Genomic DNA, 21,277 nt, shown 5'->3' on the forward strand with positions numbered 1-21,277 from the left:
ATGGGATGCTCTTTGGACAGTCAGTGTGGACTTGTTGGGCTGTTGGCCTGTTTCCATAAGGTTCGGATTCTATGACTGATTTCCCTGGAAAAGGTGGTGGTGAACAACCTTTTTGAACTACTGCAGTCCATTTAGTGTCAGTACACCTAGAGTGCTGTTAGGAACGGAATTCCAGGCTTTTGACACAGTGATAGTAGAAGAATGGTGATATATTTACAAATCAGCATAGCAAGTTGCTTGGAAATCTCCACAACGTGGAGAGGAACGTGCAAATGGTGGAGTCCCAATGCATCTACTGCCCCATCCTTCTAGATGGTAATGGTAGCTGGCTTGGAAGGTGTTATCTGAAGAGCTTTCATGAATTTGTGCAGTGCATCTTGTAAACTGTATCCACTATTGCTATGGTGGAGGGACTTATGTTTGTGGATGTGTTTCTTTAGTGTTATTAGAGCTGTGCTCATCCAAGGCAAGTGGGAATATTTTTCTTATCCTGTTAATCTCTATATTCTATTTTGGTATATTTTTCATTGTTCTTCAGCATTTTTGTAATTCATCTTCATTGAATAGTATATCTTCAACTGTAGTTTTTACATTTTTGCAAGCCAATCTAAAATTATTTGTAATACTTTTACTTAATGGAATATACTAATCTCTTCCTCTTGCAAACAGCTTCCCAGCTCTAAAAAGAGTCAAAGTGTGGCATTGGAAAAGCACAGCAGGTTAGGCAGCATCTGAGGAGCAGGAGAATTGATGTTTCAGCCATAAGCTCTTCATCAGGAATGTTTTTTTTTGGGGGGGGGGGGTTTGGAGAAAGAAGAAGGGGCCTGAGAGATAAACAGGAGGGTAGGGGAGCCTGACCACTTCAACTCCCCCTCCCATTCTGCTAAGGCCACCTCCATTGCCAAATCCAAGCCATCCAATGACAGGAGGAAGAATGCCTCATTTTCTACTTTGGGACCCTTCAACCAACATAGATTTCACCAGTTTCCTTAACTCCCCTCGCCGCCCTCCCTACTCCATCCCAGATCCAACTTCCAACTCGGCATGGCCCTCTTTGACTGTCCTACTTGTTCATCTTCCTTCCCACCTATCCGCTCCACCTCCACTTTGATCTATCACCATCACCCCCACCTACATCTACCTATCACCTTCCCAAATACCTTCCCTCCACCCCACCCTCCTATTTTTCTCTCAGCACCTTCCCCCCACAACATTCCTGATAAAGGGCTTATGCCCGAAATGTCGATTTTCCTGCTCCTTGGACGCTGCCTGACCTGCTGTGCTTTTCCAGCACCACACTTTTCGACTCTGTTCTCCAGCATCTGCAGTCCTTACTTTTTCCCTGCTCTAAAAAGGTACAAGTAAACTCTTTCTGAAGTTTTGAAGTCACCCTTTTGAGTCTTTTGGAAAACAATCAAATACCTGTGATTTGTTTCTGAGTAAGAAGTATTCTCTCATTCACCAAGCTACGACTAATGCTTAATGGGAAGCAATTAACATACTGTGTGCTCAAACACCAAATACACCTTCAGTCAAAAGTCATGGCTCTGGGAAAGATATGAAGTCCAAGATCAGGTTGCTAGGAGATTTTCAAACAAACACATACCACTCAAAGGCACGTAAATGAGGTTGAGATTCAGATCAGCCACAAATAATGGAAATACTTTAAAAGGACTGAACAGTCTACTCACACCACCTCAAATTTAATTTGTTCTGATTAGTACTATGCTAGTTCAACAGTGTTTAGGGCATATCTATAATATTTGGAACTGGTACAGTATGTAGATTTTGGTTGGGAGGAGAGAGAATGGAATGAATCCACAAATTAGGAAGTATTCAAAGGTGCATATAAAAACCTTCAGATGCATGTGCAAACAATTTCCTCATGCTCCCATCTACTGAGTCGCTTTTAATTAAACCAAAGAAAAAACTCTAGTACTGGCAAAAGTATTGTTCATTATGTAATTAAATAAACTGAAGTGTGGTAAAAGTGTATTTCCACAACTTTAACAGGAGATGAGGGAGATACTAATTGAGTATTTTGCATCAGTGTTTACTGTGGAGAAGGAAGTTACCTCAGAGTGCAATGGGACCTTGATCAGATGGGCCGGTAGGTCGAGGAATGGGAGATGCAGTTTAATTTAGATAAATGTGAGGTGCTGCATTTTGAAAAAGCAAACCAGGGAAGGACTTATACACTTAATGGTAAGCTAAGGTAATGGGTAGTGTTGCTGAACAAAGAGACCTTGGATAGTAGGTTCATAACTCCTCAAAAGTACAGTCACACATAGGAAGGATAGTGAAGAAGGCATTTGGCATACTTGCCTTTATTGGTCAGTATATAGAGTATGGGAGTTTGGAGGTCATATTGTGGCTGTACAGGATATTGTTTAGGCCACTTTTGGAATACTACATTCAATTCTGGTCTCCTTTCTATAGGAAGGATGTTATGAAAGTTGAAATTGTTCAGAAAAAAATTTACAAGGATGTTGCCAGGATTGGAAGGTTTAAGCTATAGAGAGAAGCTGAATAGGCTGGGGTTGTTTTTCCTAGGGTATCACAAAGGTCATAGTTAGGATGAATAGCCAAGGTCTCTTTCCTAGGGTAGCAGAGTCTAAAACTAGAAGGCATATGGTTACAGTGAGAGGGGCAAGATTTAAAATGCACCCAAGGGGCACCTTTTTCACACAGAGTGTGGTGTGTTTATGGAATGAACTGCCAGAGGAAGTGGTGGAGGCTGGTACAATCACAATATTTAAAAAGCATCTGGATGGGTATATGAACAGGAAGGGTTTAGAGGGGTAGGGGCCAAATGCTGGCAAGTAGGATTAGATTAATTTAGGATATCTGTTTAGCATGGACAATTTGAACTGAATGGTCTGTTTCAATGCTGTACAGCTCTAAGACTCTAAAACTAACACAAAGAAACTCATTGTAAAATTATCACTTACATCAAAATCTGGAACACTGGGTTCTTCAAAATCATTCCAAAGCTTTCTGGGGATGATGCTAACGGGAATGTCATGTGTAACAATACGATTGTGGCTGGAGAGGGAAGGCTGTGAGAGCAGGAAACAAAGTTTCAATAAGCTTTACAAACAAACTGCAGAAAGCGAGTTTTTGATTTACATCTGCAATTCTACAATGGGTTTATTTTTAACAATCCTATTTGCAGATTTTATAAAACAATGCACACTTTGCTTGTAAAGCTCGAAGTTCTACGAATCCAAATTTTCTAGTTTCATAGATTATAACACTAAATCTCCCTGTGCTTCTTTCCTCTTACATGTGATTGTAATTCTGTAATCCCCCAAGCTTTCTTCTCTAGCTTTGCGTGCCTTCCTCTGTGCCTGCTTTTGCTTTGTCTTAACGGTCAGCATTTTTCTTTTGCTGTATTTGCATCTCTGATCTTTTGCACTTGAATTCTTTTTGCAAACCTTACCTTCCCTCCAATTTATCTCTTCCAAATATCGTCATGCAGGTGTTCTTTATTACTATCTCCCTTTCAGTCAGCAAGTTTCTGTTCCTCTTTGTTTGCTCTGCTTTTTCTCTCTTCTCTCCATCAGAAATGTTACAGTATAAACTCACTCATTTATTCAATCCTCTTTCGATTAATATCTGGCAGAATCTTTGCAATAACCTTATTCTGTCCAATTAATTAATAATCAGCACTTCAATTCACAAACACCAACCTTCTTAAAAAAGAAATAAAATGAAATAGCGTTTTACCAGGCAACCAAATCTTCAGCATAATTTGTTTTATAGCTATTTACTTGTTTTAGATAGAAATAGTGTTGTAGCTAAGGTCTAATGAGCTTGGACAAGCAGATATTAGTGATTTTACAATTTTTTCCTGTGGATGTGGTGGTTTCAGGAATTTAGTTACCTAGTCCCAATCCACATATCCAAAGCACCAAACTATTTGCACAAAATAAGTACCACAAGAGGAGTTTAGCTGAGAATGACGTGAAATGTGAAGAGATTCATGGACTAAGTAAAGGAAGAGTATCCATCTTCGTAATTCCTCAGAAAAGCGGAATGGAATAATGTTTTCACCATGATTTAGATAGTGTTAAATCAATGAATGGTAAGTTTGACACTTGATGAAAACTGCCAGCACAACTGCTCTTACCAATTCTACAGCAATGGTGATACACGGACAATGCTTCATTGTCAACTTAATTTTTACAGTTTTGGCATTCTGAGCTGTTTTCAAGGACCTTGATAGGTTTTCAGGCATGAGTTCCAGGTAAATTTCATTATGCTCTGCTGATACTCCTTCAATCTGAAATTCATCAAAAAAATTGCCCTGTGGGATTGAACAGATCATACATTAAATTGCACACAATGCAGGAGTAATCTTGATATATCATTAATCGAATGTGAACCTAACTACAACTGTACTTTTGCAATGCCCTCTGACCAAAGGATAGGCTTTGTGAACTGTGACTCGCAGTTAAATTTAGGAGTTCCAATAAACCAAATCTACCATATTACACCATCAACAAGGTAGCATGAGATAAAGGAAAAGGCTTAATGTGCACACAAAACTTTGAAGCTGGCAGGACAGGTTAATAAAGCAGCTAATTACACAAATGGAATCCTCAGCTTTTTAAACAGAAGCACAATGTACAAAATCTGAGTACAAAAGCTAACACAAAAGATGCTAGAGAAACTCAGTAGGTCTGACAACATCTGTGGAGAGAGAAACAGAGTTAACGTTTTGAGTTCAGCATGATTCTTCTTCAGGAGTGCTCAAAGAACTCGAGATGTTAACTCTGTTTCTCTCCCCACTAATGCTGCCAGATGTGCAGAGTTTCTCTAGCATTTTCTTGAGTTTGTTTGAGATTTCCAGCACCCATAGTATATTGCTTTTATTAAAGGAATTAATCTAAAATCGATATAAAAGGGAGATGACAGCATTGTGGTAATGTCACTGGACAAGCAACTTAGAGGCGCAGGCTTATCATCGGAACAATGAGTTCAAATGAAATTTGAATTAAATTAATAAATCTGATCTAGCCCCAGTCATGATTCTATAATCAATTGTCTGTCTCTCGAAAATTCTTCAGAGGAATACCTGAATGGCCTAGATAGAGTCATATAGTACAGAAACAGACCCTGCAGTCCAACTCGTCCCCGCTGACCAAATTTCCCAAACTAAACCAGCTCCATTTGCCTGTATTTGGCCCATAGTTTAGATCAGAGTGGTGCTGGAAAAGCACAGCAGGTCAGGCAGCATCCGAGGAGCAGGAAAATCGACGTTTCGGACAAAAGCCCTTCATCAGAAAAATTCCTGATGAAGGACTTTTGCCCGAAACATTGATTTTCCTGCTCCTCGGATGCTGCCTGACCTGCTGTGCTTTTCCAGCACCACTCTGATCTAAACTCTGGTTTCCAGCATCTGCAGTCCTCACTTTTGCCCTGTATTTGACCCATAGCCCTCTAAAGCCTTCCTATTCATGTACCTGTCCAAATGTCTTTTAAATGTTATAATTGTACCTGCATCTACCATTTCCTCTGGCAGTTCATTCCATACATGAACCACCCTCTGTTTGAAAAAATTGCCTAAAGCTCCTTTAAAAGATTTCTCCAATCACCTTAAAATTATGCCTTCTAGTTTTGAAATCCCCAAACCTGGGGGAAAAAAAAACTTTGCTATTCACCATGTCTCATGCCACACAATCTTATAAACTGCTGTAAAGTCACCCCATGTGACTCCAGGCACACAGTAATGTGTTTGACTTTTAGCAGCCTTCTGAAATGGCCGAGTAAAAAATGAGGTCTGCAGATGCTGGAGATCACAGCTGCAAATGTGTTGCTGGTCAAAGCACAGCAGGTTAGGCAGCATCTCAGGAATAGAGAATTCGACGTTTCGAGCATAAGCCCTTCATCAGGAAGGGCTTATGCTCGAAACGTCGAATTCTCTATTCCTGAGATGCTGCCTAACCTGCTGTGCTTTGACCAGCAACACTTCTGAAATGGCCGAAAAACATATGTTGGCCCTTTCAGCAATGCCCACATCCCACAATGGAAACAGAAACATGATCTATAGCTTACAGGTAACTGCAGCATTACTCTACGCTAGATTTGCAAGACAATCTTATGATAAACATACAAATAAGGAACAAGAGTAGGCCATTCAGCCCTTTGAGTCTGCTTTGCCATTCAATAAGATCATGGCTGATCTGATTTTAACCTCAACTCAACATTCTGCATATCTCCAATAATCTTATGCCCCTTGGATAATCAAGAATCTATCTACCTCTGCCTTAAAAATAATTAAAGATTCTGCATCCACTGCCTCTTGAGGGAGAGAATGCCAAAGATTCTCAACATCAGAGAGAAATAAAAAAGTCCTCATCTCAGTCTTAAGTAGGTGACTCCTTATTTTAAACTATCACTTAGGTTCTCAGGCATGAGGAAACCCCCACCCAGTCAAGACCTCTCAGGATCTTATAATTTTCAATTAAATCAACTCTAAATTCAGAGAAGCGTGTGAACTTGTCCATTTTGGCATAAAGAATAAAAAAGAAATATATTATTTAAATGGCAAGAGATCTGGGTGTCCTAGTGCATGAATTATAAAAAGTTAGCATGCATGTAGACAGCATCAGGAAGTAATCAGAAAGACTAATAGAATTATGTTTTATTATAAGAGGAATTGAAGCCAAGAATTATGCTTCAGTTTTCAGAGCATTGAGGGACCGCGTCCGGAGTACTCTGTATAATATCGGTCACTGTAGTCGTGAAAGGATGTTGATGCATTGGAAGCAGTTCAGAGAAGGTTTACAAAATGAATACTTGAAGTGAGTAGATTTTCTTTTAAAGAAAGGCTAGACAGACTAGGCCTATATTCTCTGAATTTAGAGGAGAAAAAGTGAGGTCTGCAGATGCTGGAGATCAGAGCTGAAAATGTGTTGCTGGAAAAGTGCAGCAGGTCAGGCAGCATCCAAGGAGCAGGAGAATCGACGATTCCTGAAGAAGGGCTCAAGCTCGAAACATCGATTCTCCTGCTCCTTGGATGCTGCCTGACCTGCTGCGCTTTTCCAGCAACACATTTTCAGCAGCTATTTTATATCCATGTCAAGATGTTCCCCTTTACACCATCAGCTGCTAATTTCTGCAATAGCCTTTGATATGTTAACTTATCAAATGCATTCTGGAGATCTAAATACAATAAACCACCAGTTCCTCGTTAGCTACAGCACAAATTGCTTCTTCAAAGAATTCTAATAAATTTAAACATGATATTCCTTTGACAAAACCATGTTGGCTATGTTCGATTACCTTGTATTTATCCAAATGTCCTGCTGTCACTTCTGTAATAACAGCTTCTAATATTTTCCCTATGACTGATGTTATAGGCCTGTAGTTTCTTGCTTTCTGCCTCCCTCCTTTTATAATAAAGGAGTTACGTGGGCTATTTTGCAATCTAAAGGAACACTCCCTGTTAACTATCATCAACACATCAACTATCTCATTAGCTATTTATTTTAACACCATAGAATGACATCCATCAGATCCTGGAGACTTGTCAATTTGCATTTCCAACAATTGGTTTGGAACTACTTCCCTAGTACTGCAATTGTTTTGAGTTTCCACCTCTCTTTCAGTTCCTGATTTACAGCAATTTCTGGAAAGCTACTTGCATCCTCTCGAGTAAAGATCAATGCAAAATATTTGTTCAACTCATCTGCTACCTCTTTATCCTCAATTACTAATTCCCAGGCTAATTTCCTATAGAACCAACAAGTTCTCTTCAAGTTGAATGCAAAAGATTCAGCCTGACCATGAATGTTGCTAAAACAGATGATTGGTCAACTATCCCCACCTCCCACATATAGTGAAGAAGAAATCCTGGAATGTGTTAAGCACTTCCCATATCATGACAGCCACCTCAACAAAAGTTCACTTCTGACACAGAGATTCAACTCTGGATCAGCTCAGTTTTCTACAAACTATGGCAGTGAGAATGTGACAACCAAACTCTCTGCAAGTCAACATAAGTCTTTATGTACTGAACAGTTTTAATTTGGATGATTAATGATATGGCCCTGGGTGTTTTATAACAGAGAAACGTAGGGGTTCAGGTACCTAATTCATTGAAATTTGCATTACATGTAGGCAGGGTGGTTAAGAAGGCCTTTAACACGTTTGCCTTCATTGCTTAATCCTTTGAGTATAGAATTGGGATGTCATGTTGAGGTTATATAGGATAGTGGTGAGGCCTCTTCTGGAGAACTGTGTCCAGTTCTGGTTTCCAAGTTATAGAAAGGATGTTATTAAGCTGGAGAGGATTCAGAAGAGATTTAGCAGGTGTTGGAATGGAAGGTTTCAGTTAAAAGGATAGGCTGGACAAACTGGCTTTTTCCACTGGAGCATAGAAAATTGAATTGTGACCTTATAGAAGTTTATAGAAACATGAGGGGCACAGTTAAGGTGAATAGCAAGGGTCTTTCCCTAGGATGGGGCATATTTTTAAGCGGAGAAGAGAAAACTTTTAAAAAGCCAAGAGGGACAATTATTTTTACACAGAGTGGTTTGTATGTGGAACAAACTGGCAGAGGGGTAGATGCAGATACAATTACAATATTTAAAATACATTTGGATAAATACATGAATAGGAAAGGTTTGGAGGGATATAGGCCAAAAGCAGCAATTGGGACTAGTTTGGTTTGGGGACATGGTCAGCATGGATCAGCTGGACTTAAGGGTCTGTTTCCATGCTGTATTACTCTGTGAGACCAATGACACAATGAGACCTGGACCATGTATCAGTGGCATATAACTATAGTACAGAAATTACACTAGCAATGCTACAACTGCATCCTCTGGTTTCAACTGGAGGATTGTCAAACAAATGCTCATGTTCTTCCTGAAACCAGTTCCAGAAACCTTCAGACAAAACTTACAAATTAACTATGATGAACTGGACTCTGTAACCAGACAGCTAAAAAGTGTCTCTTCTGCCAGGTACTGATTTCTTAACTCACATAAGGCCAGCGCTCCAGAGAAGGACAAAGATGCTGCTGCAAAGATATTGTGAAATTTTCCTTGAAGCAAAATATCATTAATATTAATAAATGGGGTGAGCATGCAGCCAATTGTTCAAAACATACACTTTGTCCATCTTGAAAGGGTTCAGAAAGATTTACAACGATGTTCCCAGGTTTGGAGGGTTTAACCTATAGGGAGAGGCTAAATAGGCTGGGGCTGTTTTCTCTGGAGTGTCAGAGACTGAGGGGTGACATTATGGAAGTTTATAAAATCATGAGGGGCATGGTTAAGGTAAATAGACAAGGTCTCCCACCCTGGGTTAAAGAATCCAGAACTAGAGGGCATAGGTTTAGGGTGAGAGGGGAAAGATTTAAAAGGGACCTAAGGGGCAACATTTTCACACAAAGGGTGGTGCACGTATGGAATGAGCTGCCAGAGGAAGGAGTGCAGATTGGCACAATTACAACATTCAAAAGGCAGCTGGACAGATACTTAAATAGCAAGGATTTAGAGGGATGGGGCCAAATGCTGACAAAGGGGACTAGATTAATTTTGGATATCTGTTCAACATGGATGAGTTGAATCGAAGGGTCTGTTTCTGTGCAGTACATCTCTATGACTCTAAATCTGTTATCTTTCAGTTCAAATGTCTTAATGATGATGCAGGGAAGGAAAAGAATTGAAGCATATTCTACACTCAGGTTTGCATCACCTCAAAGTGTCCTGTTCACGTGCCCAAAGATCTGAGGGTTGAGAATTAGCCTGTTCAGTCATAAAACTACCCATGGCAGAAACTTGCAATCATGAGTAGATGTCATCTGCAAATCAAAGGGCAGCCAATGGCTGTGACTCCTGAGTTTCCTACCTTCTGAAAAAATTAGGCCAAATTAATTAAAAAAAACGAAAAGATACCTCACACACGATACACAAGATGGATCATACCTGAAACAGCTGACACCACATTGCAACACCTCCACTGGCCACTTTGTCAGAAAGGATAAAGTACAGCTTGTCACTGGTAAGTCTTAGAATACATAACTTAGTGAGTTTGGAGATCGTGTTCACAACACCTGAAAATATAAAACAATTTAAACAACACATGCACTCCAGTCTATCATTATAACACAAACTAATTTTTACATTGCAAAATGTGAACATTTCTAAGCAAGTAGCAATCTATGCTTCAAAATTTTGAATCAGATAAATTCAATTTTAAAACAAAGTGAAGTCGGCCATTCAGCTCAGCCTGATTCTGTCCTCATCTGTTGTCAATATTTGCACACATTTTCAGGATTGATGACTGGGTACTGATCAGATATGGTCAACAAGGCTGATCTTCAGTCTTTGATTTTCATGAACATTGACACAACTTGGAGTTGCCTAATTACTGAGCCACCATAGAACAGTTAATTTAGCAAGCACTGGGGATAAAAATCTGATACCTTTCTTGTTTATGTGCATATTTGTGGCCAGCAGTAAGCTTACTCACTAACTTATTATCATTAGTCAAAGTGTGTTTTATTGGCATAATTATTAACTGGACTATACATACATGTAGGCCAGATTTTACAATGATACTACAAAATTATACACAGTGGTTAAATTAAGAGCTTATGCTCAAAATGTCGACTCTCCTGCTCCTTGGATGCTGCCTGACTGGCTGTGCTTTTCCAGCGCCACACTTTTGTCTCTAATTTCTAGCGTCTGGTCAAAATTAATTGGAAGGTACAATTGCAGGGCAAGCAAGTAAAAAATTAGGCACAACTTCTGCAGGTTTAAAAATAAATTTTAAGGACCAGTTTTGATTCTGCAACATTGGAAAATTTGCATTTAAAATGTGCTATTCATAATCTCAGCATTTGAAAGACATCATTCATTTATTGCTATGCTGTGCCAGCCAATATGTGCAGGGCAAAGTCCTACAAACAGCAATCTGCCATTTGTAGTGATACCGCTGGAGGAAAAGATATTGCGTACACCAATGGGGAGAACTCCCCTCCTCTTACTCAAAATAATGCCACAGAATACCTTGCGCGTCCTGAACTGACAGTTTGGTTTACTTTTCAGAGATTAGTCAATCTTTAGAATTGTCTATCTCACTGGGGCATGGAAGCACAGTCACTGAATACGTTCAAAACAGAGATCACTAGATCCTGAGATAATAGTGAAAAATGTGGGGACACTGTGGGAAATGGCTTTGAAGTGGTTAATTAGCCATGATCTGGAATGGTGGAGCAGGCCCAAGGGATAAATGGTCAACTTCTGCTACATTATTTCACCTGAGAGACAGCATCTTCAGCAGTGTTGCACTCCCATACCACACGCTACACTTGACCTGCTCAAGTCTCAGGAACAGACTTGGACTCTCAGCCTTCCCTTTATAAGATTTTGGAACAGTCTACTGACAACTGTTCTCCCACCTTCCACCCAACCATGATCAAATGGGGCATGATTCAATGGTGCTATTCTTGCCTCTTAACTCAGTGTTTCATGAGTTCAAGATTCCTAATTTCTTTTTTTAAAGATATATTTTTATTGAAAAGAAAATGTTTTTGGACATTACAACAAATACAAACCAAACAATTCAAACCAATACAAAAAAACCCACTAATTACATAAATAAATAAATGATAACTAAAAAAAACCATGATGGCAGTAATAATAATAATAACAGCTCAACAAAGCAAAGTAATAGCCCTCGACCATCAACAGCATAAATTTATACATATTCACGTGTTCGTAGTTCCTCCTCTCTGGATACCAGATTCAATAAACAGAATTGTTATGACTATATAAAGGCCTTTATTAGTATGGCAGACAAATGTGTACCCGAGTTGTCTAAAAAGGGCTGCTAAGTCTTATAAAAATTCTCATTTTTAAGGTGCACCATACTTGTAAGAAAGTCCAAAGGGATGTGTTCCATGACTAACTTACGCCAGCCCATCAGCACAACCTCCCCCACCCCCAAAATGTTCTTTCTTGCACAATAAGTGAGGATATTAAAAGGCCTTTTTTGTGCGCATCTAATGGGAGTAGATTAACAAGGCCAAGAAAAAGAGATACCGGATCCATCTCCACCTCTGACCTTAAGATGCTCTCTATTTTGCCTACTGTAGCACTCCAGTATGCTGGCAGTCTGTGGCAGGACCAGAGACAATGAGTGAGCGTGCCCATACTCATTTCGCATTTAGGACACGTTGGAGATACTCCCCTTTAAATTTTGAAAGGCGGTCTGGAACCAAGTGGACACTGTGGAGAATCTTCAATTGCAAGACATGGTTCCTGTTGCAAATTGATATCCTCCTTGCATTTTCCCAGATATCCTCCCATACTTTAGAAGAGCTCACAACGTCCAGCTGTCTCTCCCATGCGTTACAGAGCTCTTCGGACTCATCCGAGGGACCCTCTCCCAATAGGTGATAGACATTACTGACAGAAAGTGTGTTTTCAGTACTTAGCACCCTCCTCTCAGTGTCAGATCTATAAGAACCAGTTAGAAGTGTGGTCTCTTTTTGTAAGAAATTCCTAATTTGAAAAAAGAATGGAAGAGGTCGCTTCTGGGCAACTCATACTTCCGAGCCAACTGGTCAAAAGACATCAGTATATTCCCGTCGAATAAGTCACCCAGGCAAGACACACTCCTAGTTGCCCATAGTTTAAGCCCAGAGTCCATGAACCCTGGCTGAAAACCCGACATACCAACTAGGAGAGTAAAAAATGATATTGGAATACGCTGGCAAACAGCAAACTGGTTTGAAGTGTGTCTACTTCAAAGCCAGAAGTATCCAAAATAAGGTAGGTGAGCTTGCAGCATGGATAGGTACTTGGGACTTCGATGTTGTGGCCATTTCAGAGACATGGATAGAACAGGGTGAGGAATGGATGTTGCAGGTTCCAGGGTTTTGATCTTTCGTTAAGAACAGGCAAGGCGGTAAAAGAGGGGGAGGCATGGACTTGTTAGTCAAGGATAGTATAACGGTGGTTGAGAGAATTTTTGATGAGGACTACTACGGAGGTAGTGTGGACTGAGGTTAGAAACAGGAGAGAGGTCACACTGCGTGGAGTTTTTTTTATAGCACCCCCCTCCCCCACACCCACCCACCACTCCCCCCAGAGTTCCACGGAGGTGGAAGAGAGGATTAGCAAAATTATTCTGAGTAGGAGTGAAATGGACAGGGTCGTCATTATGGGGGGACTTTAACATCCCCAGTGACTAGAAATGCTATAACTCTAGTATGTCGGATGGATCAGTTTTTGTCCAATGTGTACAGGTGGGGTTCCTGACACAGTATGTCAAAAGGCCGACAAGAGGGGAGGCCACACTGGATCTGGTGCTTGGTAATGAACCAGGCCAGGTGTTTGATTTAGTTGTAGGTGAGCACTTTGGAGAGAGTGACCATAATTCAGTTATGTTTAGTTTAGTGATGGAAAGGGTTGGTACATGCCACAGGGCAAGAATTATCGATGGGGCAAGGGCAATTATAATGCGATTAGGCAAGAATTAGGATGCATAGAATGGGGAAGCAAGATGCAGGAGATGCAGACAATGGAAATGTAGAGCTGGTTTATGGAACACATATTGCATGTCCTTGATCGGTATGTTCCTGTCAGGCAGGGAGGAAGTGAAGGTAAGTGAACTGTGGTTTACTATAGAAATTGCATCTCTTGTTAAGAAGAAGGAGGAGGTTTATGTGTTGATGAGGCAAGATGGTACAGATGAGGCGATGGAGAGTTACAGATCAGCTAGGAAGGATTTAAAGAGAGAGTTAAGAAGAGTTAAGATTCTCTGGGACGCTAGGGAGGAGATAGCGGAGCCTTTGACTTTGATATTTGAATCGTCATTGTCTACAGGTTTAGGACCGGAGGACTGGAAACTGCAAATATTGTGCCCTTGTTCAAGAAGGGTAGCACAGTTGGCCCAGATAATTATAGACCAGTGAGCCTTATTTCTGTTGTAGGAAAGATTTTAGAAAGGATTATAAGAAATAAGATTTATAGCCATCTAGCAAGCAACAATGTGATTTCAGATAGTCAATATGGTTTTGTCAAAGGCAGATCGTGTCTCACAAACCTCATTGAGTTTTTTGAGAAGGTGACCAAGCATGTGGATGAGTGCAGGGCAGTTGACATGATATACACAGACTTCAGTAAAGCCTTTGATAAGGTTCCACATGGTAGGCTGATGGAGAAAATGCAGAGGCATGGAATTGAGGGTGATTTAGCAGTTTGGATTAGAAACTGGCTTTCTGAAAGAAGGCAGCGAGTGGTGGTTGATGGAAAATATTCAGCTTGGAGTCCTGGTTACTAGTGGTATGCCATAAGGATCTGTTTGGGCCCACTGCTGTTTGTCATTTTTATAATAGACTTAGATGTAGGCGTAGGTGGATGGGTTAGTAAATTTGCACTAAAGTCGGTAGAGTAGTGGACAAATTGGAAGAATGTTACAGGTTGCAGGGGGACTTGGATAAACTGCAGAATTGGGCTAAGAGGTGGCAAATGGAGTTCAATGCAGCTAAATGTGAGGTGATGCACTTTGGGAAGAATAACAGGAAGGCAGAATACAGGGTCAATGTAAAGATTCTTGGCAGTGTGGATGTGCAGAGGGATCTTGGAGTCCATGTACATCGATCCCTGAAAGTTGCCACCCAGGTGGATAGTGCTGTTAAAACAGCATACGGTGCATTAGGTTTCATTCGTAGAGGGAGAGTTCCAGAGCCATAATATGATGCTGCAACTATACAAAACATTTCCAAGGCCACACTTGGAATACTGTGTACAGTTCTGGTTCCCACATTTCGGGAGGGATGTGGAAGCATTAGAAAAGGTGCAGAGGAGATTAACCAGGATGTTGCCTGATCTGGAGGGAAGGTCTTATGAGAAAAGGCTGAGAGACTTGGGTCTGTTCTCATTGGAAAGCAGAAGGCTAAGAGGGGATTTGACAGAGCCATTGCAAGAAGCACCAACTGTGGCAAGTGCACAGAACACACTCTGCATAGAAACAAAAGAAAATAGGAGCAGGACTAGGCAATTCAGCCCACCCAATCATTTTGCCATTCAACAGAATTACACATCCATCTCAAAGCCAGGTGTCTCCTTGTCCTATTATCCCATAAAACTGTTGGCTTCTAGAAATCTATTTCTTTCATAAATATATTCAGTGAATTCACATTCACAGCCTTCTATGCAGGAGAATTCCACAGCTTCACCATGTTGAATGAAGATATTCTTCCTCATTACAGTCTGAAATGATCTACTGCGCATCCCCACAGTATGATCCATTGTTCTGGATCCCGGCGAGCAGAAACATCACCTCGGTGTTCCGTCTGTCCAGCCCTGGCAAAAGTTTTTATGTTTAAGTGAGATTTTCGTTCAAATTTCAAAACTTCAGTGAATACAGGTCAAGTTGACCCGATCATTCCTCAAAAGACAAACCTGCCATTCCAGGAATCATTCTGGTGAACCTTCACTGCACTCCCACTTTTCTTAGATAAGGAGGCCAAAACCACACAAAATACTCTAGGAGTGGTGTAACCAATGCCCTACACATCTACAGTAAGATTTCCTTAATCCTGTAGTCAAACCCTCCTGCAATGATAGCCAATTTACTATGTGTCTTCCTAACTGGTTGCTGCATGTGCCTGCTTACTTTCAATGATACGTATGAAAGAATGCATGTCATTTTATACATCAAACATTCTCAATCTGTCACAGTTTCTTACTGAAGGGGACAACTTCATATTTAAATACTGCATCTGCCATGTATCTGTCTAGGCACTCAACTTGTCTAAATCACTGGAAGGCCTCTTTACGTCCTTCTCACCACTCACATTTCCACTTAATTTTGTGTCGTCAATGAACTTGAAAATATGACACTTGATTCCTTCATCCAAATCATTAAAATATATAATGTGAATAGCTAGGGCCCAAGCACTCATTCCTACGGCACCTCACTTGTCATCACCTTCCACATCAAAAATTCTTATTTTGTTTCTTTTCTGCTAACCAATTCTCAGTCCATGAGAGATATTATCATCAATCCCATATGTTTTGATTTTGAACAATAATGTCCGATGTGATACATTAGATGAATGAGAAAAACAGCACCTGAAAGTTCCTCTCCAAACTACTCACTATCCTGATTTGGAAATATATTACTCTTCATTCAGTGTCTTTGAGTCAAAATCCTGGAGCATTCTGACCAAAGACATTGGAGGTCGAGCCACAGCAACTGGACTGCAGCAATTCAAATAGGCATCTCATCACCACCTTTTCAAGGGCAACTAGGCATGGTCAATAATTAATGGCCCAGTCAGTGAGATGCACACTCTCCAAATGAATTTTAAAAACCTAGCAAAAGCTTTCTGAAAATAAAAATACTCCCCATTCAATGGTTCTCCCTCATCAAGTTAAAAAGTTCCAATAAGTTTGTCAAACATAATTTGTTTTTCATAAATCGCTGTTGACTTCTTGTAATACCATTACTATTTCTTAAGTGTCTTATTATTGTATACTTTTTCTAAGGATGTCATCCTTTGGGGACTTCACTGTCTATTACCAAGCATGAATCGGTAGTAACATAAGCAACCGAATCTGGTCAACTCTTAAAGATGATAGCCATTAGGCTGTGTCTGCTACATAGTAAGGGAACCAATAAGAGGAAAAAAATAACTTACTGAAACCGGTCCTCAGCAATTTAGCCCATGGAGAGGCACCTGACCATGACAGTACTTGTAGGTCTGATGAACACACATTTCTTGTGGAGCAGAAGACTGGCCTTCACATTTAGAATTTTTTTCATTATATGCTGCTACCACTGTGCTAAATGGGCTAGAGTTTGAACAGACCTAGCAAACTTAAAACCATGAATCCATGAGGCATTGAGGGCTATCAGCAATGGCAGAATTTTATTTAACCTCAATGTGTAATTTCATTGGCCCAACATGTTTCTAACTGTATCATTCCCATCAAGCCAGTGGATCAACTTTAGTTCAATGAACAGTGCAGGTGTGCATGCCAGGAGCAAAGTTAGGCATACCTGAGTATCAGATAACAACTTGGTGAAGCAATAGCACAACACTACTTGCAAAAGTCAATGCAGAGCAATACCATGATCAATGGATCAGATCTAGACTCCTGCAGTCCTACCATATTCAGTTACAACTTGCGGTGGACAGGTGAACAACTAATAGGGAGAGGCGGCAGTTTCGTGAATATTCCCATCCTCAATGATAAGAGAGACTAAGAGGTAAGGCTGAAGCATTTGCAACTATTTTCAACCAATGATCCAGCTTGTGCTCTTCCTGAGGTCCCCAGGATCAAAAATGGCAGTCTTCAGCCAGTTTGATTCATTCCACAATCTATGAAGAGAAAAACTGGAAGCAAAGGCTTATGGGTCCTGACCAGGTCAAAGACTATGGGTCCTGACCAGGTCAAAGACTTGTTCTTTAACAATAAGCTACAAGCCAAGCTAACAAAGATTATGAAACTTTCCTAGATATGTCTGTCCACAAAAAGCAAGGCAAATCAAACCTCGTTAATTGTTATCTGATCAGTCTACTTCCAATAATCAAAGTGACAAAAGTGCTATTAACAGTGTTATCAAGCAGCACTTTCTTAATCATTACCTGTTCATTGACGCACAGTTTGCTGTCCACTCGGGCCACTCAACACCTGACCAAATTCGAGCCTTAGTCACAATAAGCATAAATAGCTGAACTCAAGAGGTGAGGTGCGGGTGACTGTTCATGATATCAAGGTAACATTTGACCAAGTATCAAGAAGCCTCAGCAAAATGGACTCAATGGGAAGCTGGGTATGACTTCATGTACTTTTCACTGCATGCAGTCATATCAAGAACAAATGCTTGTGTTTCTTAAAAGTCATTGTGTCCTAGGACCAACCATTTTCAGTTGCTTAGTTCTCATTCTCACTATGTAGGAGTTTGAAATATTTGCAGATAATTGCACAATATTAGTGCCATTCGAGACTCCTCAGATGCTTTTTTTAATTCACTCATGAGGTATGGGAGTTTTCTGGCTGGTCCAGCATTTATTTCTCATTCTTAATTGCCCAAACAGGAATGAAAAGTCAACCATATTGTGCACCTTGAGTCACATGTAGACCAGATCTGGTAAGGATGACAGTCTTCCTTCCTTAAAATACATTAGTAAACTAGATGGGTTTTTACCATTTTGGAGGCCATTAGACTAGCTTTAGTTTAAATTCCAGGCTTTTAAAAATTAACTTCAAATTTCACAATTTGCCATCGTGCGGCTTTAAGCCATGTGCTCAGAACATAAGTTTGGAGTTCTGGGTTACTAGTCCTGTTGCATTATCACTACACTGCAAACCATCCCGGAAGCATTGCATGATCAAGCAATAATACCTGAACCACTTCCAGACGGGGGTGCTAAGTGGTAAGCAACATTTGTCCTATAACAAGTGCCAAACAATGATCATATCCAATGAGAGAGAATCTAACCATTCTCCCCTTAACATTCAATGACTTTACCATTGCTGAATCTTCCTCCATCAACTTCCTGGAGGTTATCATTGATCATAAGCTGAACTGGAGTAGCCAAACACATACTGTACTTAGAAGAGCAAGCCAGAGGCTAGAACATGCATGGCAAGTAACTTATCATCTGACTCCCCAAAGCTGTCTATCATCTACAAGGCACAAGTTCGGATTGTGGTGAGATACTCTTCACTTCTCTTGAAGAGTGCCACTTCGACAAACTTCAAGAGAGTCAACGTCAACCAGGACAATGCAGCCCACGTTTTTGGAATCCATCCAACATCTTCAACTTTCACTCCCTCTAGCACCAATATACAGTGGCAACTATTTGCACCATCTACAAGCTGCATTGCAGAAATTCAGTAAGGCTCTTTCATTAATACTTCTGAAACTTACAACCATAACCACCCAGTAGAACAGGGGCAGCAAATGCATGTGAGCACCATAACCTGCAAGCTCACCTCCAAATCATATATCATCCTAACTATATCACCATTCCATCATCGTCACTGGGTCAAAATCCTGGAATTCCCTTCCTAGCAGCATTGTGGGTGTACCCCTCTGTGACTGCAGCATTTCAAGAAGGCAGCTCAATACCACCTTCCCATGGGCAATCAGGAATGGGTGATAAATGCTAGCCTAGCCAGCAATGGCACATCGAACAAATTAAAAAAAGCAACTTCACTTTTCTGTCTGCTCCCTGTTACCCTCAATTCACTATTAACCAAAATGTCAAATTAAGCATTGCATTTATTCAATAATCCATCCTCCAATTATGCTGACGAAGAGATTTTCAAACAGAAATGACCCTCAGATGAAATTATTCTTCACTTACTTCTTTAATGGGTGATTCCCTGTTTTTAAATGTACGCCCTTTAATTCTGGATTCCCGCAAGATAGGAACAGCTCTTTCAGCATCTACTTTGTCAAATCCCTCAGAATCCTACACATTTCAATAAGATAATCTCTCAACTTTCTCAGCTACAATGAGGAAAGGCACAATCTGCTCAACCTAAATGTATGTCTGTCCCTCCTTACATAAAGAAACCAAAACTTGACTCATTTTATAATAGAGACAAAGTCTGTTTCAGGGAGACCAAACACAGACTCAGGGGCCAGTAAGCAGAGCACCTGTGCTCCGCATGCATCAACCAACCTGACCTTCTGGTTGCCATTCTTTTTAATTGCCCAGAGACACATCCATCCTCCATGCCAGAGTGAGGTCAAACAGAAACTGGAGGAATACTACCTGGGAAGCTGACAGTCCAATGGCCTCAATATTGACTTCACCAGCTTTAAAGTTCTTCCACCCGCCAGCCTTATCCCATATCTAGACCCTATCCCTCCTCACCATCTGCATGACGTGACCTGACCAAAATGTCCATTTTCCTACTCACCTATCCACTGCACCCTTCCCACTGACCAGTCATAATAACCCCCTACCTGCATCCACCTATCACCATCCCGCCTACCACCCCGTTTACTTCTGGGCACCCTCCGCCTCCCCAGTCCTGAAGAAGGGTTTTGACTTGAAATGTTAGTTTTTTTCTGCTCCTTTGGATGCGGTCTGCCTGCTGTGCTTTTCCAGCTCTACATCTATTGACTTTGGCTTCCAGCTCCTGCAGTCTTTACTGTCTCCAGATGTACTGGACAGTGAGCCGCCTGAGTGACAGGAGAATGCAGCGAGTTGATTGTGGGATGGTTTACATCACGAGTAAAGCAAAGGCCGGAATTTAGGAAAATCTGGTGAACATGAAGAAAAATGCGAATAGGACTTCAATGACAGTAACGGTGCAGAGAGGCCAACAGTGGAAGTAGAGCTGGTAATTGCCCAGATTCTGGAAAGGTCTTGAAACGGCACTGGAGGAGTTAGAAGAAATATTGGGACAAGAGGTCACCGTAACTTCCACGAGAGCTGGACCCTGACGGATAAAGGAAAAGACTGACTTACGGGTGAAATGATTTAAACAACCAACATCCACGATCTTCCCTCGGAACTTCATCCCAATAGCGACCGGAAATACAATGCAGGAAACCACTTTCCGTTACAGCGCAGTACGTCACTTCCGCTCCTCTACTCGACGCCGCTCGGTTACCATGGCAACACCCAGGCTGGCGGTTGGAGGGGGTACTAAGGCTCGGCCTCCGAACCGACCAAGTGAAGGAAAGATTCCCTTCAATTCTTTCCAATACCCAGGAGTTGCTGCGCCACACAGGTGCCCGTATAATGGCAGTCAATGGTATAACCATGACTGAAATCAGCAACTGGAAATGATGCTCGGCAAACCATTCCCGAACTTTGGTCTCCTCGTTGTAGAGAAGACGACATCGGGAGGTCAGTGTTGGGACCACAACGTTTCACTTTATAAGTTAATGATCTAGACGAAGCCAATTACTATCCCGACTGAGAAATATGATGTGATGGACAAATTTAAAAATAGCACAACACCAGGTTATAGTCCAACAGGTTTGTTTGGAAGTACAAAATTTGGAAATATATCGTTATTCCTTCACTGTGGATCAAAATCCTGGAACTTTGCCCCAACAGAACTTCAGGTGTGCCAAATCAACCTCAAATGTTTTAGAAGGCAGCTGATACCCCACTTTCTCCAGGCAGCCAGGGTTGGGCAATAAATGATAGCTCACCGATCAAAGAACAAGTCCCTTGAATGAATTTTTTTAAATGCCTTTCAAATGAGCACTATTGTACCATTCTGTTGCATTTATCTGCACAATGTTTAAACTTAAATAATCACATAA

The 21,277-nt window shown here is 40.9% G+C and overlaps 1 protein-coding gene across 1 annotated transcript in view; it reads right to left on the minus strand.

The window, feature by feature from the left end:
- The window catches only part of hus1 (HUS1 checkpoint clamp component), a 47,459-nt gene extending 26,921 nt beyond the window's left edge, over nucleotides 1-20,538 (minus strand). The window contains exons 1-4 of the mRNA XM_060825535.1: nucleotides 20,469-20,538; nucleotides 9,943-10,070; nucleotides 4,133-4,309; nucleotides 2,952-3,059 (exon numbers count right to left, since the gene is read on the minus strand). Coding sequence (XP_060681518.1) covers nucleotides 2,952-3,059; nucleotides 4,133-4,309; nucleotides 9,943-10,070; nucleotides 20,469-20,520 — 465 coding nt within the window. The 5' untranslated portion in view covers nucleotides 20,521-20,538. The remainder of the gene's footprint in view (nucleotides 1-2,951; nucleotides 3,060-4,132; nucleotides 4,310-9,942; nucleotides 10,071-20,468) is intronic.
- Nucleotides 20,539-21,277: the final 739 nt, after the last annotated feature.

This window comes from Hemiscyllium ocellatum, chromosome 5, assembly GCF_020745735.1.
Source record: "Hemiscyllium ocellatum isolate sHemOce1 chromosome 5, sHemOce1.pat.X.cur, whole genome shotgun sequence".
In the NCBI taxonomy this organism is placed as follows: domain Eukaryota; kingdom Metazoa; phylum Chordata; class Chondrichthyes; order Orectolobiformes; family Hemiscylliidae; genus Hemiscyllium; species Hemiscyllium ocellatum.